A 27,125-nucleotide genomic window follows, 5' to 3' on the forward strand; every position below is an offset into this window, starting at 1 on the left:
TTGAAGTTTTCTCTGGTGTACTATAAATCAGGGTGATGCAGTTGGTAGCACTGTTGCCTTGCAGCAACAAGGTCCTGGGTTTGACTCCTGGCTTCAACACCCCTTAGGTGTATCAATGAGTGTGTGCATGGTTGTTTGTGTGTTGCCCTGCAATGGACTGGCAACTTGTCCAGGGCGTACCCTGCCTCTTGCTCATAGACTGTTGGAGATAAGCACCAGCTTCTCCACGACCCACTATGGAATGAGCAGCAGAAAATATAAATTATTATTTATTTGTAGAATGCATATTTGAAAGCCTAATGACCTGTTTGGCCACTGGATGATATGTGAAAATCTACTTAAAAAGCAATCTACATTTTAAAAAAGCTAAAAAAAAAATAAAAAAAAATGAATGCCTAAAGATGATTGAAAACATGTAGGGAAAAAAAATCCTAGTAAGGTTATAGTAATTCATTAATGAAAGGGTCCACTTTCAACAATACACAATACTTTGCTTTTTTTCCCCCATGTAGTTCAATGCTACAACATGAAGTCTCTGACAAAGGCGATGAACAATTGATACATTAAAATTGTTTACTAAAGTTATGAGGTTAATTGGCAAAAAGTTCACATTTTAACATTTTATTTTGTTTGTCAAAAACAGGAATTTTTGTCAAGAGCAGGAAATTTGGGCTTGAGCCAATCATACAACAGAAAAATAAATGATCGTGAATGCAGCATGGAGAGGATTAGAGATGCGTCTTCTATTGTTTTTCAAATTAAAGTTTCATATGTTTTTGTAGGACGGGTAGTGTACTACTTCTCAAAGCTGTGTTCTTAGTTTTATCGATACAAAGCTTGTAAATACGCTCAACGGCATCAGATTTTATTTTCCGATAACCTTTAATGCAGCATAGTTCGTCGCTTAGTGATGACGTATTCCAAACAAAGCAGCTCAGGTAAAAGTCCGGCAGGGGAGAAGTTGCTGTAGATAAATTCATTTCTAATACAAAGAATAAAGATAACAGTTGCAGTCATGTCTGTGAATTATGCTGCTGGTCTCTCTCCGTACGCAGATAAAGGTGTCTGCGGACTGCCTGAGGTAAATTATGGATTTTTGTAGCTCTAAAGCGAGCTTTTTGAATAGCTAGTTAGCACCTTAGCCAGTGTCGCTTCAGTTAAAGAGAAAGTTGTGAAAGAAATGTGTCGTGTTATGCTAAAGTTAACCAACAATAGTAGGTATAAACCATCTTCCCGCATCGAAATATCTGGGTCTGCATGTATTAATTGATGTCAAGATGTGTTTGTATCATGATTTACGATTTTTATCAGGGAAATAAATGCCATGTTTTTTTTTCCAATTTACAGGTGACACAATTATTGGCACCCATACTGTCAATGATTTGTACACTCTTCTTGCCCATTGGAGAGCATTTGGTCTTCTACAACGTTTAATAAGATTGGAATATAGCCAGAAAGTGATCTTTGACCATTTCTCTTCCACCTCCAAGGATTGTCCAAAGTGTCTTGTCCTCTCTGAACACACAGGTGTTCTATTGGATTTAGGTCTGAGGACTGAGATGTTCTGTGTTGATTTGGCCATATATTTTAGATCGTTATCCTGCTGAAAGACCCAGTGACAACCTCCAAAGAGTTCCTGGTTGCCATGCACTCTAATAGTGAGTTTTGGAAACATTAGTCTCTTTCTGCCAGCTTTCAACGGTAGTTTAGGATTTCTTTTTTCTGCTTCTTCGTTAAATTTTAGCATATTTTCTGCAGTCAACTAAAGCTTATTTCTGCCAGCTTTCAGTTAAAGAGTTCAGCTTAAAGCGTTCACACTGCATTTTCACAGGAAATGCAAGTTTTTCTAGTTGATGACTGTTTTGATTATTTCAGTCGTTAATTCTTGTATTTTCTGTTTTTTGGCAGAGCTTTGACAGTCCCGAGGAGCTAAAGGCAAAAGTGGAGAACATTGCTCAACTGATTAAAGAATCTCAGTACTTGGTTGTCCACACTGGAGCTGGAATTAGCACTTCAGCTGGCATTCCTGACTTCAGGTGAGACCATCTTGTCCTCAGTCACGTTCAGTTATAAATTATTCCATTAAATTGGCTGGAATGGTGTGTACTCACCCATTTCCTACGGCATAGACACAGCAGAAAAACTGTGGTGACATATAGCTCCTGGTGCAGTGTACCAGAGTGTGTCTGTTTCAAACCAAGTCATCAGATCTAACCCTCACTTGTCTACTCCTTCTAAAGATCTGCATCTGCGGTAAGCATACAAACACACTCATGAGTGTGTTTGTATGCTGGCCACATTTGTGCCATTACAGGTTGCACAAAAACACTAACAAAGCTGATTATTTTCCTTTGACGGCCACACAGATCTGCATTCTGGTCTTCAGATGGTCCATGCACTGCAGAAAATTACCTTTGGTTGTCTGAGAAGCTGTTTTTTCCTTGTGTAACAGAATAGGTGTTTACTTATTTAGATTTTTTATGAAAGAGGCATTGTGCCAGGCCATGTTATCTGAAATATTATTTAAGAACTGAAACTATAGTCTCAAATATGTTGAATTAGTGTTAATACATCTATATTGTATTTGTTCATTTTGTGTGAATATAACTCTAAACCTGCAAATGGAAGATATGTGTGTTCACGGGGAATTTGAAGGTGTAAAAATGGGACTATTTTTTTCTGTTTGTGGAAATCTTCCTTGGGGGAAGTAAAATAAATTGACAATTTCCATAATTATTACATCAACAAGGAAGCTATTTAAATTAGAGCTGCTATTTTGAAGTTGTTTACCTAAATAGAGATGAGAAGCTTCAGAAACAGTCGAATAGGAAGCCAAAAAGTGAAGTGGAAAATATGCGCTTCACAGTGACCAGCTTAGACAGTTATTCAACATTTAGATATATATTAATAAAACAGTGACTCATCTTTTTGAAATATGTTCTGAATTATTACATCTGTTAAATACCTGTCTTTGCTCTAAATTGGTTCTCTTATAAGATTGTGGTTCATGTTAAATTAATATGTTTTTATTAAATATGTTTTGTTTTTCTTTATTTGTAACTAAGTTGGTATTTTTGGTTTTTGGAGACCCAGAATTGAAAAAGGCCATACTTGCTGAGGAATAAGGGATGTCTATGAAGCCAAGGACTTGATGCAATCAGCTGGGGTCATTAGATTGAGTGGATCGGAGTCTGACTATATCACTGTGTTCTATGGGAATTACTAGAAATAAATTGAACCTCTTTGCCATTTAAAGTATCTAGAGGTGACACTTTTTTGTAAATTGCAGCAATATAACAAAAAGAATTAAACTGAATGCAGTGTTTCTTTTCTCCCTTTTTTGTTTTTTCCAACATGTTGAATAGAGACCCAAGCTAATATATTGAATTATATGAGAAAGTCAGAACTATAAAAAGTAAAAAAAAAAACAGTAGATGTTGAACTTTTCAAAACCAGGAACTGGAAGCTATTAAGAGTGCTGAAATGACCTGCTTAATGAATTATTCCTGTTCTTCAAACCATGTCACAGTTTTCATTATTTTATGAAGTGCCCATTTCTTGTGAATTATATATCAGGGCCAATGATCTGACCTTCATTGAGTCAGAATATATATTTCTTTATCATTATTTTTGTATTTTGTAGCACCTTTGTTTGAACACAGGAGGGCAGTGTTTGTTTGGAATGCGACTTGTCAGGCTTTGTATACAAGTACAGCAGTTTAGTTTCTCAGTTATATAAAACTTTGTGTTGTTTCTGTGCCCTACATATCTACACCCCCTAAAAACCACATGACCGTGGTTCTACCTGTGTTTACTGCAACATGGACTGGCCTTGAATTCGTATCTACTGCTGTCAGTTCAAAAGTTTTGAAACCTGAGATGAAGATCACAACACTGAACACTACAGTGTATTATTTAATAAAACCAATGGTAAAATATCAAAAACAGGTTTGGTAGAACAACATCGTCTATTCCCCATAAACAGAGGTTTTTGGTGGTGCTAACAGCATGCATCGATTGGCAGCAAGTTTTCGTATTATACAGATCTGCAGAACTTAGGTGACAAAAAGAACATTGGTAGTGATTTTAAAGGACCCATCATTCTGGAGACCCTAAAAAGCTGATTCCCAACAGTTTGGAGTCTGGCATTATTTGGAACTAATATGAAGTGCAAATAGAAGACATTTAAGATGGTGGACGTCCCATCAGGGTTTTCCTGTCAGGTTTAGTGAAAATACATAGCATAAAACCTTAAACCAACTGTCAAGCCTGGTGGTTTTTGCTATACAAGCAAATCTGAGAGAATTCAGTAACTAAGGCTTCTCTTGGATCATATACAGAAAAGGAAAATGTTGGTGCACGTCAGCATTTGTCTCAGTAAATATATGAACAGTAACAACTTCAGTAAGAACACATCTAATCCAAACTTGTAAAGAAATCAATACAAATAAGTAATAATAAATTATGTGCAATATAGTGAAATGGCCTAGAGAATAATTATTGAACAGGCTTCCTGACATTTACGCCACTCTGGTAGAAAAGTCTTTGTTGGCAATGATATCTTCAACACCATGAAACAGAGAAACTTTGAAACGCATACAGAAACACATGCATTTCTCATGCATTTGACCCATTCTTCCAAACTAACGTTCTTGATATCTTGACAGTTCTGGGGACTTCCTCTGGGGACTAAGATAAGGCAGAGTGCCTTGGCTGAGTGTTTGGGATCATTATTATTACATATTACATATTATTTAATTTCCCTTTGGGATTAATAAAGTATTTTTGAATTGAATTGAATTGAATTATTTTGCTGAAAAATCCCTCCTTGTTTACCCTCAGATTCTTATCAAAAATATCCATTTCTCCTTTTCTCCTCCCTACCCTCATATGAACTCTGCCAGTACAATATGCTGAATAGCATCATCACACCATCATGTTCTCTATTTGTTTGGTGTCTTCAGGGTGATGTGCCAGTGGCATTCCCTCTCCAAATATGGTGTGTGTAGTTTTGATCTCATCTGGTGAGACTGTATTCTTGACTTGTCCAAATGTTCTGTAGCAAACTCTAACATGCGTTTTTTTTTTCAGCAGTGGAGTCTTGTGTGGGGAGATTGCAAAAAGCATGGTCGTTGAGGGTATAACTTATTGTTTTTATGCAAAAATGAAAACAATAAGAAAACAGTTTTTTTTTTCTTTGTTGCGTCGTCATTCAAACTACTAATTAAAGGCGACCGTCATCAGACTTCAGTTCCTTTTTTTAAAATGCTTTCACTATCTATTTCCAGTGTCATTCCACTTCATTATGTGTAATTTATTTGGTTTATTTGGTCATCAAGTCTCCCAACCTACAGAATTTACTTTAGGTATTTTGTGCTTTTAAAAATTGGATAAAGATGCGGGAATAAGCTTTAATGCTTACATAGATCTACTGGTCATTTTCTGTTGGATTCAAACCTACCCTCTATGTCCAAGGACCTTTAGCACATTGTATCTTTTTGTTAGATTCTATAAAAAAGATTGGAATTGGCAGGTCCGACCTCCAAAAAAAAAAGAAAAACAGAAATTTGTATCCGATGCCTTCCTAAGCAAGACATTGATTTTAAATACAGCAGCTAACCTACTCATGATATATTACAAAGAAAATGATCAAAGGGCTGCAATGATCCAGTAAGAATACATTGACTCAGTCCGTGGTCCGGTCCAGTCCAGTCAGAATTTAGAGGACTTTTGGAAAAATGATAACACCAGTTTTTCTGCATACAAAGAAAATCATAGATGAGAAGATTACCTCATGTTACTACTGGGGTGTGCTTCGTTCTACACATTGTTTCTGCGTTTTTGGCCCATATACAGGTCCTTCTCAAAAAATTAGCATATTGTGATAAAGTTCATTATTTTCCATAATGTCATGATGAAAATTTAACATTCATATATTTTAGATTCATTGCACACTAACTGAAATATTTCAGGTCTTTTATTGTCTTAATACGGATGATTTTGGCATACAGCTCATGAAAACCTAAAATTCCTATCTCACAAAATTAGCATATCATTAAAAGGGTCTCTAAACGAGCTATGAACCTAATCATCTGAATCAACAAGTTAACTCTAAACACCTGCAAAAGATTCCTGAGGCCTTTAAAACTCCCAGCCTGGTTCATCACTCAAAACCCCAATCATGGGTAAGACTGCTGACCTGACTGCTGTCCAGAAGGCCACTATTGACACCCTCAAGCAAGAGGGTAAGACACAGAAAGAAATTTCTGAACGAATAGGCTGTTCCCAGAGTGCTGTATCAAGGCACCTAAGTGGGAAGTCTGTGGGAAGGAAAAAGTGTGGCAGAAAACGCTGCACAACGAGAAGAGGTGACCGGACCCTGAGGAAGATTGTGGAGAAGGGCCGATTCCAGACCTTGGGGGACCTGCGGAAGCAGTGGACTGAGTCTGGAGTAGAAACATCCAGAGCCACCGTGCACAGGCGTGTGCAGGAAATGGGCTACAGGTGCCGCATTCCCCAGTCCTGGGCTACAGAGAAGCAGCACTGGACTGTTGCTCAGTGGTCCAAAGTACTTTTTTTGGATGAAAGCAAATTCTGCATGTCATTCGGAAATCAAGGTGCCAGAGTCTGGAGGAAGACTGGGGAGAAGGAAATGCCAAAATGCCAGAAGTCCAGTGTCAAGTACCCACAGTCAGTGATGGTCTGGGGTGCCGTGTCAGCTGCTGGTGTTGGTCCACTGTGTTTTATCAAGGGCAGGGTCAATGCAGCTAGCTATCAGGAGATTTTGGAGCACTTCATGCTTCCATCTGCTGAAAAGCTTTATGGAGATGAAGATTTCATTTTTCAGCACGACCTGGCACCTGCTCACAGTGCCAAAACCACTGGTAAATGGTTTACTGACCATGGTATCACTGTGCTCAATTGGCCTGCCAACTCTCCTGACCTGAACCCCATAGAGAATCTGTGGGATATTGTGAAGAGAACGTTGAGAGACTCAAGACCCAACACTCTGGATGAGCTAAAGGCCGCTATCGAAGCATCCTGGGCCTCCATAAGACCTTAGTGCCACAGGCTGATTGCCTCCATGCCACGCCGCATATAAGCAGTCATTTCTGCAAAAGGATTCCCGACCAAGTATTGAGTGCATAACTGTACATGATTATTTGAAGGTTGACGTTTTTTGTATTAAAAACACTTTTCTTTTATTGGTCGGATGAAATATGCTAATTTTGTGAGATAGGAATTTTGGGTTTTCATGAGCTGTATGCCAAAATCATCTGTATTAAGACAATAAAAGACCTGAAATATTTCAGTTAGTGTGCATTGAATCTAAAATATATGAATGTTAAATTTTCATCATTACATTATAGAAAATAATGAACTTTATCACAATATGCTAATTTTTTGAGAAGGACCTGTATATAAACCATAGCATGGTGTAATAGTTGATGTGCTGTTGCACTTCTGAATTTGTATTGACCAATATTTAAATCCTAGTAAATCAAGTATATTGGTTTTCTGCTATTCTGATGCATAAAGGGTTAAAAAAGAAAGAGCTTGTGCTTATTCTTACTGTCTGAATACATATTTGCATCAGATGAATTTTTAATTTTTCTTCCCAGACACCCTGGGGCATCACTGAAGCACAGATTCCCAATAAGCACATGCATATTTCCTGTTTATCAAAAGATACACATGAAAAAAGGTTAATTCCCTCAGGTCCATATTTTGACAACAAACCCCAGAGTGTGTAAATAAATAAGCTTTCTTTTATGGTAATTGTCCTGCAGCCATTTTTTTTGTTTCATGGTGATACACGACGTCTACGATATGTGACGTACCCGTTAATGCGTTAGCACTGATGAGCCTTTGAACTTATCTCTGCTGAGCAAGCAGTAAACCGTACCGCAGATGAAAGATGAGGCTGTTGAAAGTTCAAGCTGAAAGCAAGAGACGAGTCTGTCGCAGTAGGGCGCGTTCCCATGTCTGATTCATAGACAGAAGTTTGTTCTGGAAGTAACTTGGCAACTGCCAGGATGTTGGATGACTGCAGCACTGGCAGCATCACTGCATTCATTAGTGCAGTCAGACACCTAATAATGAGCACAAACAGAATCCTATCTGGATGGACATTACCTGTAACGTGTGTTAAATGTTTATATCGTACTCACTTTGTTTGCCACTGTAGATTGTATTAGTTGGACTATGTGGTCTGGTTTGGACACCAAACACACATTCACCATATATTGTATTTTTGCTGGTATCTGATGTGCTCAAATGATTTGGACAGATAGTGAGGAAAAAACACAACTGAAACGTGTTAATATTTATCTTTATGCAAGATTATAAGCAAAACTGCAGCTCCGACTCTTAGATTCAGCCTTTCTTGCTATGGTCCTAATAGTAGCCATATTGCCATATTACCACCTTTCCAATCAGGCTAACTTCAGCCCCATTTATTGTCTCTCAGGGGTCCCAAGGGTGTGTGGACACTAGAACAAAAGGGTGAGTCACCTCACTTTGATACCACATTTGAAGATGCCCGTCCCAGCTTGACTCACATGGCCCTCCTGGGACTGCAAAGGGCAGGATACCTGAAATATCTCATCAGCCAGAATGTTGACGGTCTGCATGTTCGATCAGGCTTCCCCAGGTAATGTCATTCTGTTTGTGGGAATATATTAAATCTTAACTGGTAGATTCTTTGTCTTTTGCTTTCTCTGCGTAACATTCTTTTCTGTTCTAGTTAAAAGTGTGTCAATGTTATACTATATTTTGGGTATTATGCACTCGATGCTTGGTCAGCACTCCTTTTGGAAGGATAACGTTAATATGGAGATGATCAGCCTGTGGTTCTGCTGAGGTGTAAAGGCCAAGGTAGATTTAATGGTGGCTATCTGGATTGTTGACACTGTTGTCTTTACAGAGCAGCATTCTAGTCCATTTGCTCCTCAACCCAGTTGAGACAATTCTGATGTTGTCTCTGGTTCAGAGTGGCTTAACAAAAGGAATGCAACAGTAGTAGCCATGATCTGGATTTGTGTCTTACCCTACTTAAGGAGGTTGTCACTGACTGTTTGATGGACAACTCTTGAGTTTTTGCTAGTTATAAAATCATCAGAAGTAATCGCTGGAAATATATTACTCTGTGTGTATTGTGTTTCACATTTTAAAATTGGTTACAAACAAATGTATTTAGATGTTCCTGCTTCAGTATCCTACTTGTGTACTCTACATTACCAACAGTTGTATGTTAATTTTTTTATATTCTCTGTATTTAGAACTTAAAAGACTATAAATGAGGAGGATGCCACTGTTAGAGAGAAAAGCAAAGTCTGTCTTGTATGGGTCCAGGGTGTCCAAGCAGAGCTCTTTGAGAATGTAGAGTATCAATCTGTGTAAGGGTTGGTTGTCACGATACTAAACTTTTAAACTCAACTAAAATCCACTACAGCAGCAGGGTAGGTTGTTACGGGTTCCTACTCTTTTCTGCTTTAATCGTCTGCTTCAGTCGGGCTCCACCACATTCCATGTGTAATTATCAGCCATATTAGCCTCCAATGCCTTTACAACTAAACACTCCAATAATGGAGGGCGCACACTGGTTTTTACGTTGCTTTACTATTTAGTAACTAACTGACCCTTCAACTGATTCACATTTTCCTGCATTAATTTGAAATGCCCACCTGGGAAGCACTTCTTGTTGGAGGGAGCTCAGACCGACAGAGTACCACCATTGGGCTGTCCGTGAAGCTAATATTTAAACAGATAGCGTTAGCTTAAGTCATGTGAGAGGTTTACTACTTCACTGTTGCAGATACAGGAGCTTTAGTGACCGTTTAAGTTGGTCTCAAACACCAGTGTTGTGGCATTAGCTTGCAGCATGTGGCATTTTTTGAGCGGCTGCAGGTGAGCTCTGTTATTGCAACGCTGCTGCAGGTAGAAGTGCAACAGTTTAGGCAAATGTGAATGGCTCAGTTTATATCGATTTTTGACGCAAATGAGTATCTATGAATAATGAATTGTTTAGTGTCAATTATATGGAAATATCAATAATTTTTACAACCCTAAACTGGGTGTTAAGTAACTAAATTAGACTTAATAGAAGAAGAGGGAAGGTTGAATGTACAAAAAAACAGCAGAAAAACCCAGGTTTGTTAGGTTCAGGATAACATGGCCTTAGGTATGCATCCAAAATTACAACAGAAGGCTTGAAAATGAAAGGGATGTTTTCTCTTGTTGTTTTGACTGGCCAGGAACCAGTTTTCAACTCCTTTGAAGGCTTTTGAAGTAAGATAGATGTACCAGTGCCAGACAGAAATCTTCAAACCTTTAGTAGTTTTAGCATTCAGCAATGAAACAGGCAGGGACTATCGCTGCTTTTGGCCCAAAGTGTCTCTTACATTTTTGTAATTTGACGACTGGTGCTGATGTTGAGTGTTTTGCAGCTGGAGCAAAGAGTGTTATGAATAACTGATAAATACTATAATAATAATTTGACTCATTGTCTTAAATGTGTTGCTGCTGCTGCTACTTTGTAATAACATCTGTAACAGAAGCACAGCTCAGTTCATTTGAAATCAAATGCTCGGTGTCACTGAAAGTGTGTGGTCTGCTTAAGTATTACTCAGTCATATTGGATTGAGCCCAAGGCTGAGAGTCCAATTTTTTATTCTGTTCGTACATCCAGCCTTTCCGCATATTGGAAGACTTGATTTTCCTGGAAACCATTTACATAGCTCTTCCTCCACCCTCAATCAGGCTTTTTGAAATGAGGTCAGACAGTGAAGGAGTAGTTCTCAGAGGAAATCACCAAAACAGCAGAAGAGCTGGTAGAGTAAACTAGTTGGGATTAATCTGCAGAAGTAGTGAAAAAGATGTAGGCGTAGAGAATCATAGAACGATAAAGAAAAGGTTTAGGCTAAAAAATTCACACTTTTAGTTTTAGGATTTATGTAAATGTGTGTGTGTGTGTGTTTTTTTTTTCCTGCTGTTGTGAACTTATCTCCTTCCTCTAGGGATAAATTATCAGAGCTTCATGGAAACATGTTTGTGGAGGAATGCGAGAAGTGTGGCAGGTACGTGCACGGACATTCGCAAGCTCTGAAGCAGTTACTATTTGATCATAAAACTGAATTTAAATTGTTTCGTAGGAAAAACAGGGTATCTGCAAGGCCATTTAAACGCTATAAAAAGTTTTACATTTATTCATCTTTATTTTAGACCTTCAAAACTATTAGGAACACCCAGATTTTCCTAAGTAGGTCTTAAATTACATTCTGTTATGTCTTGAATTTCTACATTTATTTATTGTTTCTGACAGTTTTTTTTTTTATAAATGCACTGGAGTCATTTGTTTGTTCTATAATTTGTAGCTCTGTCTGAGGAATTGAGGTGTAATTACCCTTTGCCACAACTACAAACGCCTTAAAGAAGCAGTAAAGCCAGTCAAAAAGAAAGGAGTCCTAGATATCCAGTCTTCTCTCTCAGACTTTCCTTTTCTGAAGCTTCTGAAATCACTTTTTCTGTGTTTAGACAATTAAAGTCTAATTTTTGTCGTTATTCACTACCAGCTCCTTGGTTATGGGAAAGTATATATATTCAAAAGGCTTGGCGTTAAGGGATTTCAATAGCTGGCTAAAACCTGTTGTCAGTAATTGTTATAAAGCTTATTATAAAGTTTTGGAAGCATGAATGGGCTGGTATGAGATTCTCACAGTAGGATAAACTGCCATAAAAATGCTGTTGTTTCACAGTATCATGGTGTTTACACAAACGTTTTAAACAAAATATGTAGAAAACGACGAGATGAAGGCAATTAGCAGAGAAGCTGCAGTTATTCCATATTTCGGTTTAAATGCAAGACTATATCAATTATTACAGTTAGGGCTGCACAGTATTAGGACAACAGGTAGTTATCTGCGGTATCTATTAACATTAACACACTTTCCGAGACTCAACTTCTTATTGTTCTTATATTGGCTGATCTGCTAAGGTAGCCAGTCTGCAGTTAGCTGCCTGACAAACGTGTCACTCACAGCTTGCTCATTTCAATTTTAAAACAGCGTTACTTAAATAAGATCAATGTTTCCACATCATGATGGTTTTTTCTACTACCGGTACTTACTAACAGTACTAAGCATTCCCAAACAGCCAAATCTGTCCCTCTTGTGATGAAGGGCAACGTGTGGATGCTGTGTTTTGGCCAGCTGACCAGCAGTGCACAACCACAGGTAGAGAAGAGACCACACTGTCTTGTTTGTCTATGCTGAGAGAAAATGTAGAAACGTTGAAAAAAGAAAAATAAATTTGTTATGAAACCTTGGTACCTCTAGACACAGTTGGCTGTGGGCCAGTAGCCTTTGTGTAAGTACAGCAGTCACATGCTAGAGCAGAAAAACAGCGGTTTAAGTTGACGAAATTGTATTTAATTTGTGACATTGTGGCTGAACTAGTATATCTGTACCTCTGTATCTTTTTCATATTGCAACAAAGCGCTTAAAGCATTACTAAGTGTAATAGATGTTAAACCTTACTTTTTCATGGTAACATAAGGCTGTACCTGAAAATAGGCTCCCTCTCTGAGGAACAGACAGCATTTGGAGTGGCGGGCCTTACTCCACCCCACTGCACCCCGTCATCCAGCCGCTGAAATAACCTGTAAGCACAGAGCTGAAAGAGAAGCTGCTCGCCTTCATCTCTGGTATTTTGGCCCTTTTATTAACGCCTCAGAAATTTGTGTTACCTTCTGTTAAAAAAAGGCCATAATAACATATCCTTTTTATTATGCTGCTGTCTTTTTCTCAGTTTTATGTTATTAGTAGAAATTCCTGTGTTCAAGGAGCAACTATGTGGCTACAGCGTAATCCATAAAAAATGCAGACAAGGGGTTTAGTTACTATTCACAGACATCAGCTTGCACAGTGTTTTAGGTTTCCTGCGCATCATGATCGCTGGTGTCCACAGAGTCTCTGCCATCTCCCTGCACGGATGTGCTCATGTTTTCTGTTTGGGTTTAACTCAAAAATGTTTCTAAAAATCCTTGAAGGGAAAACATACCTACTAATATTCAAGTAAATGCCACCATGGTAGAAGCCCAGAGGTGCTGAAGGGTAGATCCAGCAGCAGCAGAAGAAAAACAGGACATCACACATCAAATGTTTAATTCTCTGCACACACAAGGCACAATTATAATTAATACTAAATTAGCTTTACGTTTGCTTATCACCGCCTGTAAAACAATATGCCTTCTTTCAGACAACAACTTAAAAAAAAAAGGTTAATGCAAATTTATTATCTCCAGATGTTTCCAGAAAGAAGAGAGCGGCTTTATTTTCCCCCTCTTGGCTTTCTCCGTCAGTAGGTTACCTTGGGGATGACGTGGAAAAGCGAGACTGTTGAACACAATTAATTTTAAGCTGTTTTACTTCAGCTACACTAGGGTAAAACACCTCAAATCCTCTCAGAGCATTTTCAAATTGTTCTTTTGACTCAAGAATTGTTCAGCTCAGACAAAAGTGAGAGTATAAAGGCGTCACATTGGTGCCCCTGACCTGCTTGTTTTTTCTCCGGAAAGTAGAGCAAATGGAGGTGGATTCATTCAAGTGTTAAACTTCAGGGATTTGCTGTTTTCCAGGCAGTACGTGAGGGAAAAGGTGATCGGTGTGATGGGGCTTAAACCAACAGGACGTTACTGCGAGGTGGTGCGGTCCAGAGGGCTGAGGGCCTGCAGGTAAAACACGCACAGGGTTGTGCATTTGAAATGGGAAAAACAGCTTACCATGACTTATTTATTAGTGTGTTCTATTTATTTTTCTAATCACTGAAGAGGAAAGCTGATCAGCACCATACTGGATTGGGAGGATGCTCTTCCTGACAGAGACCTGAACAGAGCAGATGATGCAAGCAGGTGAGACAAACATACATTATTGTTTCATTACCTGTCTTTATCACTTGAGTAACACACAGACCCTTCACTTTTTTGGGCTCGATTCCCCCAGCATCCCTGTTTCGTCTGACGATGAAAGGTACAAACATGAGTTCAGACCTGTACTGTGAAGTAAAAAATGTCGAACAAAGTGTTGGGATAGATTTGAATGCTGCTTCACCGCCACTGTTCTGAAGGGCTTGTTTGAAAGTCTTTGTGGGATTTATTTATTCACCTTCATTGTTGAATGAATGAATATTTTAATTCATTCCTTCAGCCACGAAAGCTTTTATTGCCTCTTTATGAAGCTGTTAGAGGAAAACGATGCATGTGTGTCACCTTGATCTGGTGACACATAATGGACTCATAATTACCATTTAAATTGCTTAGAGGGGATTTAGAGCACCAACCTTTGAACTGTGAATTGTTTGTACGTAGCAGTGAAAAGGTAAAAAAATAATAATAACCACCAGTCATTCAAAGCTGATTTATTGTTAAGCTGCAAGGCTTCTAAACTTTGGATGGTGTACGTGATCAGACTTACCCTCTACCCTTTAACTTCCTGGGATTTTTCTTCTTTTGTCTAAGTTGCTCTGTTATTTTGAGTGAATGTGCAAGTTGTTAAAGAACCAGAGCTGCATCTAGCATTGTCTTTTTTTTTTTAAGAATTAGGCCGGATTACCCTTATTTTAGTCGCAGTGATACAGAGAAGAGGATTGTGGTGAACACAAGCTGTCGTGTGTTACTGAACTTGAGCGACACCACTCGCAATCCAGAAAATTACGACTGCAGCTATAACGGCTTCAACTCTTCTAGGAGGTCTCACAAATGTTTTCATGTGAATATCTGAACATTCTTCCAGAAGTACATGTATGAGGTCAGACACTGATGTTGGGTGAAAAGGCCTGGCTTGCCCTTTATGCTTTAATTCATCCTAGTGGTTTCCCATCAGGAAGTGGTCAGGACTTTGTGAAGGCCAATTGTGTTCTTTTGTGCCAAAGTCGCTCATCCGGGTGCTTATGGACCTTGCAATATGCACTGGTGCACAGTCTAGTTGAAGCTTCAGGGGTTTGCCTCCAAACTGTTTCCACAGAGTCAGGAACATGAAATTGTCCAAAATGTTTTAGTACCCTGAACCATGAAGCGTTCCTTTCAAGTCTAACTCCTGAACAACAGCCCCACACTGTAATCCCCTTTCCACCGGGCTTGACGCAGTGCAGTTGGGCAGCTGCTGTTTCCTTGCGACTACAGACTAGTCTGTTGGATAGCCAGACAAAGAGGTATGATTCGTCACTTAAATACAGGTCCTTCTCAAAATATTAGCATATTGTGATAAAGTTCATTATTTTCCATAATGTCATGATGAAAATGTAACATTCATATATTTTAGATTCATTGCACACTAACTGAAATATTTCAGGTCTTTTATTGTCTTAATACGGATTATTTTGGCATACAGCTCATAAAAACCCAAAATTCCTATCTCACAAAATTAGCATATCATTAAAAGGGTCTCTAAACGAGCTATGAACCTAATCATCTGAATCAACGAGTTAACTCTAAACACCTGCAAAAGACTGTGGGCTGCACAGTGGCGCAGTTGGTAGCATTGTTGCCTTGCAGCAAGAAGGTCCTGGGTTCGATTCCCGGCCGGGGGTCTTTCTGCATGGAGTTTGCATGTTCTCCCGTGCGTGCGTGGGTTCTCACCAGGTACTCCGGCTTCCTCCCACTGTCCAAAGACATGCCTATTAGGTTAATTGGTAACTCTAAATTGCCCTTAGGTGTATGAATGAGTGTGTGCATGGTTGTTTGTGTGTTGCCCTGCGATGGACTGGCGACCTGTCCAGGGTGTACCCCGCCTCTCGCCCATAGACTGCTGGAGATAGGCACCAGCTCCCCCGCGACCCACTATGGAATAAGCGGTAGAAAATGACTGACTGACTGAAGCAGTGGACTGAGTCTGGAGTAGAAACATCCAGAGCCACCGTGCACAGGTGTGTGCAGGAAATGGGCTACAGGTGCCGCATTCCCCAGGTCAAGCCACTTTTGAACCAGAAACAGCGGCAGAAGCGCCTTACCTGGGCTACAGAGAAGCAGCACTGGACTGTTGCTCAGTGGTCCAAAGAACTTTTTTCGGATGAAAGCAAATTCTGCATGTCATTCGGAAATCAAGGTGCCAGAGTCTGGAGGAAGACTGGGGAGAAGGAAATGCCAAAATGCCAGAAGTCCAGTGTCAAGTACACACAGTCAGTGATGGTCTGGGGTGCCGTGTCAGCTGCTGGTGTTGGTCCACTGTGTTTTATCAAGGGCAGGGTCAATGCAGCTAGCTATCAGGAGATTTTGGAGCACTTCATGCTTCCATCTGCTGAAAAGCTTTATGGAGATGAAGATTTCATTTTTCAGTACGACCTGGCACCTGCTCACAGTGCCAAAACCACTGGTAAATGGTTTACTGACCATGGTATCACTGTGCTCAATTGGCCTGCCAACTCTCCTGACCTGAACCCCATAGAGAATCTGTGGGATATTGTGAAGAGAACGTTCAGAGACTCAAGACCCAACACTGGATGAGCTAAAGGCCGCTATCGAAGCATTATGGAAAATAATGAACTTTATCACAATATGCTAATATTTTGAGAAGGACCTGTACATCTCCACTGCTCTAGAATCCAGTGATGGGAGTGCTTTAGACTGGTGTTTCTCAATCGTGGTCCTCAAGGCACACTACCAGCATTTTTTTTATGTTCTCGGCAAATCTTATTTTAATGTATGGCTAATTAAGAGTCCTTCGCAATCACCTGAATAATTTGTATTAAAGCAGGGAAACATGTGACATTTAGTTGCAGCTGCTCAGCCATTTAAACCTTTTCTGTGACCTCTGTTTACTCTGTTCATGAGCTAAAGGCCACATGAAATTTGGAGGTCTGCACTCTGCAGAAAGTTGTTTCAGGGACTTTAAGTGGCCTTCCACTTCTTGGCAGATTTTCTTGTCCCTCAAGCAGACCCATCTCTCCTTTATTATTCCCAAACCGATGTTGAGATGGACGCATTTAAACATGCGTCCATTTCCAATCTCCTGGTGAAATGTCGTGGAGTCCAAAACCCCAGGTTTGGAGAGCAACATGGCTTTGTAGCACCTGGTTTCCCTCCTTAAATGCATTTTTGGATTTTGGCCTGACTACATAATGACAAGCTTTGGGAAAACAAATCAACGTAAAAGCCGTTGATCACTATGCATAAAAAAAACAGTCTGACCAAGAAAGCCTACACTCCTTTTGCAATTATGCATGAGACATCAAAGCGCTGACTTTTAAAACCTCCTCATGGTCTTTTTGTATTTGAAGTTCTGTGTAAACAGTCGGCAATTAATCACACACACTGTCCCAGGTTATTCAGGAACGTTGCCTTACACCAGCCATCTAAATATGTTTCCTTCTTCATCAGCTATATGTTGTTTTTCTTTTCACCCTCCATCCTCCATTCTGTCAAGTATCCCACACTCACATTTAAATGGATAAATCCTGAAATCTGCATGAAAATATGCCAGACCTGTCTGTGCGATAAGATGAATGGCAGCTGTACCACAACACCTGCATTCATTCCTTAGTCGCATGGTAACCCTAACTTACCCTAACTAAAATAAATTTTGAAGAATCAGGGAAAAAAATCCATTTACCTTTTGTTCAGGTTTCTTTTCATCTGCAGTAAATCCTTTGCTACAAACCATGTACACCAAGTGGAAATACAAAAAATGTATGTTTACATAGCTGTAAACCTTTATTCCTACATCATTTGCTGAATTTGCTTTTTGTTTATGGTGAAGATGTCAAAAAGATTTTCTTTGAAACATTTTTACAGAAGTGCAGTTAAACTAAAGTTTATTAAAATCCCCACCACTGCCAGATGCTACCCAAGTATCGCTGTTTCCCACTGTCGACTTTCATGCACACCCACATGGAGGAATAGCCCTCTGGGACTAAAAGGGAAATCGGAAGAATGTCAATAAGTCACATCTGCTTATTTTTGCCTGATTTGTATCCCTTGCGTTGGCACGCAGGCGAGCAGACCTGGCACTGACTCTGGGCACGTCCATGCAGATCAAACCCAGTGGGGACCTTCCACTCCTCACAAAGCGCAAAGGAGGGAAGGTGGTTATAGTCAACCTGCAGCCTACCAAACATGTGAGTCTCATCCACACGCCACATCAAGACATATGTCCAGAGTTTCATCTGGAAATGTTTCAATGTTTGTGTGAAAGCTGTGCGTCGAGTATGAGGAATATGAGAATCTCAAGGTATGGTAACCTTGAGTAGAAATACCATGGTTTCATTGTATTACAGCATTTACACAAAAATAATATAACATAATAGCTTTAATATGTAACAGAAAAGCCACAATTGTTTCTATTCCTGCTAAAATTGTACAAACTAATGAATTCTAATAGTTTGTTCTAAAACATTTCTCTTGATTTTGATGCATAGACAAAAGCTAAAAATCAGAATTAAAACAGGCTAAATCCTGTAGTAGTTTTTAAGTGCTTGTTACACAGAATAACTATTCAGTCTTTTTGCTCTTTCCAGCCTAACGATGGGAGAATAAAAGGTTTATATGAGCTGGGTAATTAGTCAGGCCATCTGCTCCGGGCCTGCAGTTGGTTGCTTCACAGACGTGGTGCTTGTTGTTTGCCAACTATGGTTTCATAGCAGCATTATGTTAAAGGGGACATATGCTTTTAAATCCTTCCTTTTTACACTTAAATCATTCAGTTGTGGTCTATATAAAGTTGAGCTGCAATACTTTGGTCTGAATTCCTTGTTATTAAAGCTCCACGAGCCCCTCTTTCACCCCTGTTCTGAGGTGTGTCTGAGTGCAACTCGTTTTGGTGCCATCTGTTTAAATGCTGTTCAGGTGCTTCACACCCCGCCCCCTCGAGGTCAAAGAGCACTCCACTTTAACCCGTTCTGCCATTTTTGTAGATAATTATCTAGCGTCACAAAAACAGTAAAAACAATGCACAACTGTTTATGTAATAATACTATTCAAAACACACAGTGCGGTTCTGTCCTCAAGAAGCGAAAAGCAGCAAACAGAGCTAACATAAACAGAAGGCACGACGCTATTGCTATCAAAACAATGGCTAGGACGCCATATCAACACAATAAATTCACGTCTAAAATAAAGTTTGTTGTCATTTTAGCGATATTTGCAGCTTACTGCTTTGCTGTGTCTGTTGTTTTCATAGACAGGAGGAACTGATGCCTTAATCAGATGAAGTCTTTCAGCAAATCGTTCTTGATACTGGTGGAGGTTGCTGAAGCACTCATCCTTGAAGCGCTTCACGCAGAAGAAGAGGAATTTCCTCATATTTGTGGAAGCATTTCTATAAAAAGTAAAATATAGCCAGGCACTTTGAAGAGGTTCTGATGCTGGGGGACGGTGTAATGAATTGCAAACTGCAGTGAGATTGTAAAAAAATGAACAAATCCTCAGATGGCTAAAAAACTAACAGCTACTTAGGTACTATACTTAGCTACTTATTTAGGTCATTTCAGCCATTTTTTAGCAGTTTAAAATTACTACATAATGAAAATGCTGATATCTTTGGTATATTAAGATGTGTTACGTGCTTCTGCACCACTTGGAGCCGAGACGCATCTAAAACCTGAATGACCGTAGGCCCCCAAGGACTGACAACCTGTGCTCTAGAGTTCTCTGTGGACAGCTACGTGAAGTTTAGATATCTTGTGAAAGCGTACTCCCAGTCAAAAGGTTGCACCGAATTCACATTTATCCCTTTGGGAAAACAAGGATACACAAACTACACTGATATTCTGATGACATCACTTTACTCTTTCTTTTCAATTCTTTCCTTCTCCTCTTCTGAGCGGATGGCGTATAAACCAGCTCATTATCGCCCCCTGAGAGTCTTTTCCTATATCATTACGACAGGCAGACACACCGTGGTGTGATGGAGGTATTAGTTTCTACATCATGACTATCCATATTTTTATTTTGTAAAACAGGGTAAAGTAAAACAGGTACAGGCAATGTTCAGCAACAGTTGGGGAGAGGCAGAGAAAAAACTCTGGTCATTATTTAGAAAAGACTGTAAAATGGATCATTTTTAAAACCATGGTTTACCTTGATATTGGAAACTAGTCCATGCCTGATGTCCACAGGTTAAAGGAAAACATTTGTGTATTTAAATGTTTTCTGTTCCTGAAATATAGTTGCCTATAAAATACCAGTCATGGTGATGTGCATGAAGTGCAATTCCTCAGGTGACCATTTGAGGCAGGGTCCAAAGCAAAGACACTTTCAAACACTCCTGTGTTAAATGTAGATGTGACATGTTTGAACGAACACCCGATTTACCCTTTCACTCTAATTCTTAAAACCAGTACGAAACAGAATTTTAAATAACTAACTTTAACTGTCAACTGAGACAATATTAATTGTCGCACATAGTTAATGGCAAGGCGACTTCGTAATTACTAACGGAAAACATTTCACGAGGTGAATGATTATGGTGGAAGCCATTATTTGAGGGATAATTACAGTTTTCAGGTATGTTCATTGCAATCATGCTCAAACAGAGATCTATGACATGAATGAAAAAATTAGATAACAAAACCAAAGGCTTTTTCTAGATTTATTTCATTTTTTTAAACAAATCAAAGTAACCTACCACAGATTGTCTTATAGATTAAAACATTTAAGCTAAATGATTGATACCATTTCTACACTTTATAACAGAACGACAGATTTAAATATATCTTATGTGACAGACCAACACAAAGTAGGGCTTTATTGCGAAGTGTAAAAAAAACGATAAATCGTTTACAGAATTAAATTTGAGTTTAGTCAGCTTAATGCTGATACCGGAAAGTAAAATCATTTGTCTTCCAAAGTCACCTAATTGGTAAGTAACAGCGCCATAGAAAGAGAGAGTTACGACACTCTTTGAACTCGCCGATAGGCGGTCACGTGGTTCATGTAGCTCTCAATAGATCCAAACATCTCACATGTGTCAGTCAGGTTGAACGGCTTCAGGCGCGACATAATGCAAAAAGCAAATTTTTTCACTCTTTCCTGTGACTTTCAGTGATTAAATAATAATGAACTGATTACTGGCTACTAAATCATAATCTGAAAATCCAAACAGAAGTAACAATACCTATTATAAATGCTCTTTCTGATCTCCTCCGCATGCTAGCACATGCTAGCAAGGATGCTATAACTGTATTCTGTGCCAGCAGTTAAGAGCTCTGATCAAACTTACCTTCAGATCTACATCCTATACTATGTGGAAAGATCTATTGCCTATGTATTTAAAATAAATATCCAAATATTACAGATGGAAAATGAGCAGAATTAAAATTTTATTTAAAAATTAAAAAAATTTTAAATGAATGAGGAAAATATGTAGCTGTATGAAAATATGACTGAAGACCTGGGATTAATTCTTAATTTTTGTAGAAGACATAATTATACTATTTTTTGCTGTCATGTGAACTGAGTACTTGTATCTATAACAGAGTTGATTGTGACTGTAGTCTGACAACTGTTGTAAAATTGTAATTGATTGACTAAAATGTTCATTTAATTGAAAATGTAGTTAAAATCGTATTAGATGACAAAACAATTGAATTGTGCAAAAATAAATGACCAAACAATTTATTGTAAGATATGTAAAATGCAAAACTAGCTTTAATAAGTACTTGCACTACCATTTATACAGTTTATTAATTACATCTGCACCAATAAACTGTATCTGATCAAATCTGGACAAGGTAGAAATGTGCCCAAGTCCGAATGAGGGTTCATCCTCCTTGGCATCATTGTTAGCAGCTCCTTTTGAAGTCAGTCACCACATCTGCTGACCTCCCTGAAAACAATACAGAAACAATCAATATCATAGCTAGAAGGCAAAAAAAAGTAAATGTGTTCCTCTGTAGGTTCAGCAGGTTACCATGGTTGGGTGTGCTGCATTTGGATGCACCAATCGGTCAGAGAAAGGAATCCATATGTATGGCTTCCCAAAAGATCCTGAAAGAAGGAAAAAATGGTTGGTTCAAGTCAGTAGAAGCAACCTCACCATCACCAGAGGTCACAACAACAGGAAACTATGTGCTGTAAGTTCAATCTGCACACTGCACTGGAAAATGCACAAGGGCCTAATGAAATGTGCAAGAAAATAAATAAATAAATCACTTTACAGGCACACTTTGAAAAAGGACAGTTTGTGAAGGCACAGTCAGGCCAAGTGAGACTGAGGGCTGATGCCGTTCCAACCCTTTTTCTTCATCGCCCAGAAACAAAGAGGAGGAAGGATCCTGCAATGAGAAGTCCAGCAGAACTTCCACTGCATGTTGATCCACTGACTAGTGATCACACATATAGTTCTAAAGTAAACTTTGGTACGAACCGTGTTAAATAATAAGTTTCAAATTTTTTACCTAATCTTTATGCTAACAGTGCCATTATAATTTCAGAGATGAAGGAAGGAAGAAACAGAAATGAGGCAAGTGAGATGAGGGAAAGTGAAGGGGAAAAAGAAGATGAAATTGTAGCCTCAGAGGACAGGGACATGCCAGGAACTGATGAGCGAGGGTCAACAGGGCAAGAAGTATGCATCAACAGGGAATACAATCAGGAAACTGAGGTGAAAAAGCTGAGGGAGGAATTAGAAAACCAAAAAATTCACATAAGAACAATAGAAGGAGAACTTCACAGACAGAAGAAAATTAATGCAGTCCTACGAAAGAAAAAATTAACAATGGAAAAGAACTTTGGCAGCATTTTCACAAAAGATCAAATGAAAGCTATTGGTATGAAGAGTAAGAGAGGCATTAGATGGAGCAAAAACACATTAAAAAAAGCCATACAACTTCGCTTTTCTGTGGGCTCAACAGGCTACAGGCTTCTTCAGGACATGAGTCTCCCTCTCCCTGACATCAGAACCCAGCAAAGAAGATTGCAACACATTAAGCTGTAACCAGGTGTGCTAGGAGAAGTTTTCAACATGCTCCAACTAAAGGTTGACAGTTTAACAGAGATGGAAAGAGAATGTATACTTACTCTAGATGAAATGGCAATCACGCCTAGTGTGGAGCTGCACCTAGGAACAGGGAAGCTGTTTGGGGATGTGACGCTGCCTGGTCACACAGGAGCTGCAACACATGCATGTGTTTTTATGTTGGCAGGAAGTACAACAAGATGGAAGCAAGTTGTGGCTTACCATTCTAGTGGCAATTCCACTAATGGAGCTAATTACAAGCCAGTCATCCTAGACATCATTGAGAGAGTAGCTTCCATAGGTCTTGTTGTGGTAAACATCACGACTGACATGGGCAGTGCTAACCGAGCGATGTGGCGGGCTTTTGGAGTGGGCCACAAGAAAACATTTGTCCAACACCCAGTAAGACCAGACAAAAGGCTGTACTTCATGCCAGATGTCCCTCATCTGGTGAAGAATTTGAAGAGTGCCCTGGTTAGTGGTCAGACCTTCACAATTCCACCAGAGATTGTACAAAAAGAGACTATGCCACACAATGAGGTTTCACCAAGTCCTTTGAAAGATTTGGTAGATTTTCAGGAACAAATGCCTTTGAAAATTACTCTAAATCTTTCACAAAAAACCCTTCAGCCCAGTCATTTTGACAAAATGAAGGTGGGCCTGCATTGAATGTCGTTAGTAAGTCAGCAAGTGCAGGTCTGAAATACATGGTGGAGCAGGAGCAGCGACCCACCTCTAATCTGACAACAGCCTGGTTTCTGGAGCAGGTGAACCACTGGTTTGATCTCATGTCCTCTCGCCACCCTGTGATGGGACTCAGCAGGCACAAGATGGAAGAGTACAACAAAGCTATTAAATTCCTCCAAGACATGTTAGCACTCGTCAGTGGACTTAGAATAGGTCCAACAGGAAGCTGGAAACCAGTGCAAACAGGAATTGTGATGGCAACATCTACAATTTTAGGTATTCAGAAAGACATGCTTGACTATGGACACGTGTTTGTGTTGACAAGCAGGTTTACTCAGGACTGCCTTGAAAACTTGTTCAGCTGCATAAGGCAAAGGAATCCAGTCCCAACACCAGTAGAGTTTCACCAGGCACTGAGATCAATCTCAGTTGGACAGTTCCTTACAACTGTAAAATCAGGAAGCTATCAGGAGGATGGCGGCAGTCTTCTGGCAGAGTTCCTGGACATTAAGGAGACATTTCCCAGTCCTGGCCTTCGTGTGGAGCAGCTGATTGGAAACACTGATACTCCTGACCTCACCAACAGCGAAACATGTATTCTGTACCATCTTACAGGATACATTGTAAATAAAGTCATCAAACATTCCAACATCTGTGATGGATGCTCAAGTTCAATTAAGCAAAATGATGACACTTTGGAAGGAGAGCACAGTACCCTATTGATACTGAAGGAATTCAAACCAGGAGGGCTGTGTCAGCCATCACATGAAGCCTTCAGTCAGGTCCAGAAAGTTGAAAAACTTTTCAGAACAAGGTCCGATAAATCTGTCATGGAGCTCCCAAATGCCATGGATAGTCTAGAGAGAGAAGCACATCTATTAGAAAGCATGCTTCCTTCATGTCACGATGTGCAAAGAAAAATAACCACCAGATTCATCAGGCTGAGACTGAGAATAGCAGCAAAACATTTCTTTAATGAAATAAAACAAATTCTGGCCAATGCTGGACATCTTGGAAATAAAAGCCAGGCGAAAAACACAAAGAAAAAACAATGTCAAACCTCATCTTGCACCCCAACAAACAAGCCCTAAGAAAACACCTTGACTGTTACCACGGACCTTTGATTGTTAAAGGTATTTTTTGTTACCGTTCTACTATGTATTGATGCTGATATGTTCCAGTAATAATTCTTAATTTCTTTTTCTGTCTTGAGATAGATTCTAATATCTACTTCAACTTCACCCATGACTGTAAATACCAACTTTGTGAAGGTCTTAAAATGTTAAAATCATTTTGTTCAGACATCTTGATTCAGTTCTTATTATTTTTAAGGACAGAAATTGTTACCTTTGTGGTGCTTTATATGCAACATGGTTCATCAGTTCTTTTAAGCCATTCTCGTGTGGTTTACCTGGAAAAGAATAATAAAAAATTACTCATCTTCACAATCACGTTTAATGATAATGTCCCTATTTATGTGGCCATCGTTGACAAACAATCTATAACTTTAAATAAATTAACCATGTCAATATCACAGTATTTTTCAAGATGTGCTAGTTCAGTAGTTGGAATTACAGGTCAATGTCCCTAAACACCAACAGAGCTACACTGGAATGGTTCAGATCAAATCATATTTATGCACATAACAGTCTAGACCTAAATTTAATTAAGAATGTATTTCAAGGCCTGAAAATTACTGTTCACAAACACTTTGCATCCAGTCTGACTGAGCTTGAGCTATTTTGAGCTATTTGAGCTATTTTGTGAAGACTAATTGGCAAAAACTTGAATCTTTAGATGTGTAAAGCTGGTAGAGACATACCCCAAAGACTTGTAGCTATAATTGCAGTAGTAGTCCTGAAAATAATTCACTCACAGGGCTGAATACATGGCAAGTCGCACAAATACATGAAACTTGTGCATCCTTTTCCTTCCACTTCATAATTTTGCCCTACTTTGTGTTGGCCTGTCATATAAAATCCTAACAAATTAAATTGAAGTGTTTAGTTGCAGCATGCTAAAATGCCTGATTCCCATCATCACTTATGTGGTTGTCTATTTTGCAGGACAAACACGCCCATATACGTATTCACGGTTATGTGGACGATGTCATGAAGCAGCTGATGGAGCTGCTGGGTTTAGAAATCCCAAAATGGGAGGGACCAACCATCTGTGAGAGCTCCACCGGGCCGTCTGAGAACGCCGGAGATGTCAAGCCTCCTCACAATGTTTCTGCAAAGGGTGAGGTTAAAAAGGACGAAATTAAACAGGAGAGGAAAAGAGAAGGAACACAGCTACTAGAGGATGAGAGTGTAAAACACGAGACGGTTTTAGTAAAGAGAGAGCGAGTAGACTTTTCTTTGGAGACAAATGAGGAGAAATAATCTCGGGAGTTTTTTTTCCTCCCCTCAGGACACGTCTAAAACCCCAAACACCAACACATCCAGAAACGTATTCTTTAGCTGAAAGTTTGATCAGCTTCAGAAAGCGCAGGAAGTCTGTCCCATTTTACGTCATCTGGAAGAAAAATATGTTTCACGATGAAGCCTTTATGACACTCCCCTCGCTGCTGTAATGAGCACCGATGATCTGAGTCAGGCTCAGATGAAGCCTCACTAATGCACGCTGGAAGTGTTTCTCTTAATAGGAACACAGCTGAATACACACATACTGAGGTAAGATGTTTAGGGTAACATTCTGTCCTCCATCCAACTCAAAGCATTATATCTCTGGGTGAACAAGTTTAACAGGACAGTACAACGAGATGAGATCTGGAGCATGTCATTACAGATAAAGTTTTTAATAAGGTGTGTAAGTTTGCTGCACCTTATTAATATTTATGGCATGCGCTCCAGATCTTGTCCCTGCAGATCTCGCCTTTTAAGTCTCCTTGGTTTGATACATTATGAAAAGGAATATCAAGTGAGCTGCTTCTCCGAGTCTGGCTGACTAGCAGCTACAGTGCATGCATACAGTGGGGGTTTAGAGGTGCGGTGGGCTGGGCTGGGATTTTAGGTCATGTTGGATTTTTGAACCATGATTGAATCATAATCACGCTGTATGTTTCTAGGAACGAGGTTTAATTGTAGAAAAGACAGTGGTAGTCTGCAAGAAAAGATTTCCTTTTAAGATTAATGTTTTTCCTGTTTTTACACTGTATGCTCTGTACACATGTTTAGATAGTAAAACCATAAAGTTTGTGTAAAAACTGTGTTTTCATTGTCTCTTGTGTACCGTCTTGCTTGTGGCAGTTTAATGAGAGACAGAACTCACTCTGATCCAACAGATACATGTTCTGGGCCACAGAAACGTTCAGGAAAAAAATAGACGCAAACGTCTGCAGACTTACAGATAATGTATTGACAACTTTCTGAGCCATATTAAATCTTCGATTCAAATGTCAATTATTAAATATTCTCTGCAGCACGGAGTCTGTGCAGGCATTTATCTACTGCAATTTAAGAGAAATGGAGACTGTTTTGCCCTTTGAAT

At 39.3% G+C, this 27,125-nt stretch overlaps 1 protein-coding gene across 4 annotated transcripts; it reads left to right on the top strand.

Annotated features, from left to right (window-relative positions):
* The first annotated feature begins 918 nt into the window (after positions 1–918).
* sirt6 (sirtuin 6) lies at positions 919–26,844 on the top strand. Of its 4 annotated transcripts, none has more exons than XM_047369164.1 (10): positions 919–1,081; positions 1,909–2,036; positions 8,471–8,653; positions 11,019–11,078; positions 13,637–13,732; positions 13,829–13,909; positions 17,985–18,108; positions 21,886–22,062; positions 22,149–22,347; positions 25,700–25,944. In XM_047369164.1, exons 1-10 carry the CDS (start codon positions 1,016–1,018, stop codon positions 25,807–25,809), a joined length of 1,224 nt encoding a protein of 407 aa, XP_047225120.1. In that variant the 5' UTR covers positions 919–1,015; the 3' UTR covers positions 25,810–25,944. The 4 variants fall into 4 exon arrangements, with proteins under 4 accessions (XP_047225120.1, XP_047225119.1, XP_047225121.1 ...); XM_047369166.1 differs by lacking the exon at positions 22,149–22,347 and adding an exon at positions 1,348–1,658 and having other exon boundaries at positions 940–1,081; positions 25,700–26,844; XM_047369163.1 differs by lacking the exon at positions 22,149–22,347 and having other exon boundaries at positions 25,700–26,844.
* The last annotated feature ends 281 nt before the right edge of the window (positions 26,845–27,125 follow it).

Source organism: Girardinichthys multiradiatus, chromosome 6 (assembly GCF_021462225.1).
Source record: "Girardinichthys multiradiatus isolate DD_20200921_A chromosome 6, DD_fGirMul_XY1, whole genome shotgun sequence".
Taxonomy (NCBI): domain Eukaryota; kingdom Metazoa; phylum Chordata; class Actinopteri; order Cyprinodontiformes; family Goodeidae; genus Girardinichthys; species Girardinichthys multiradiatus.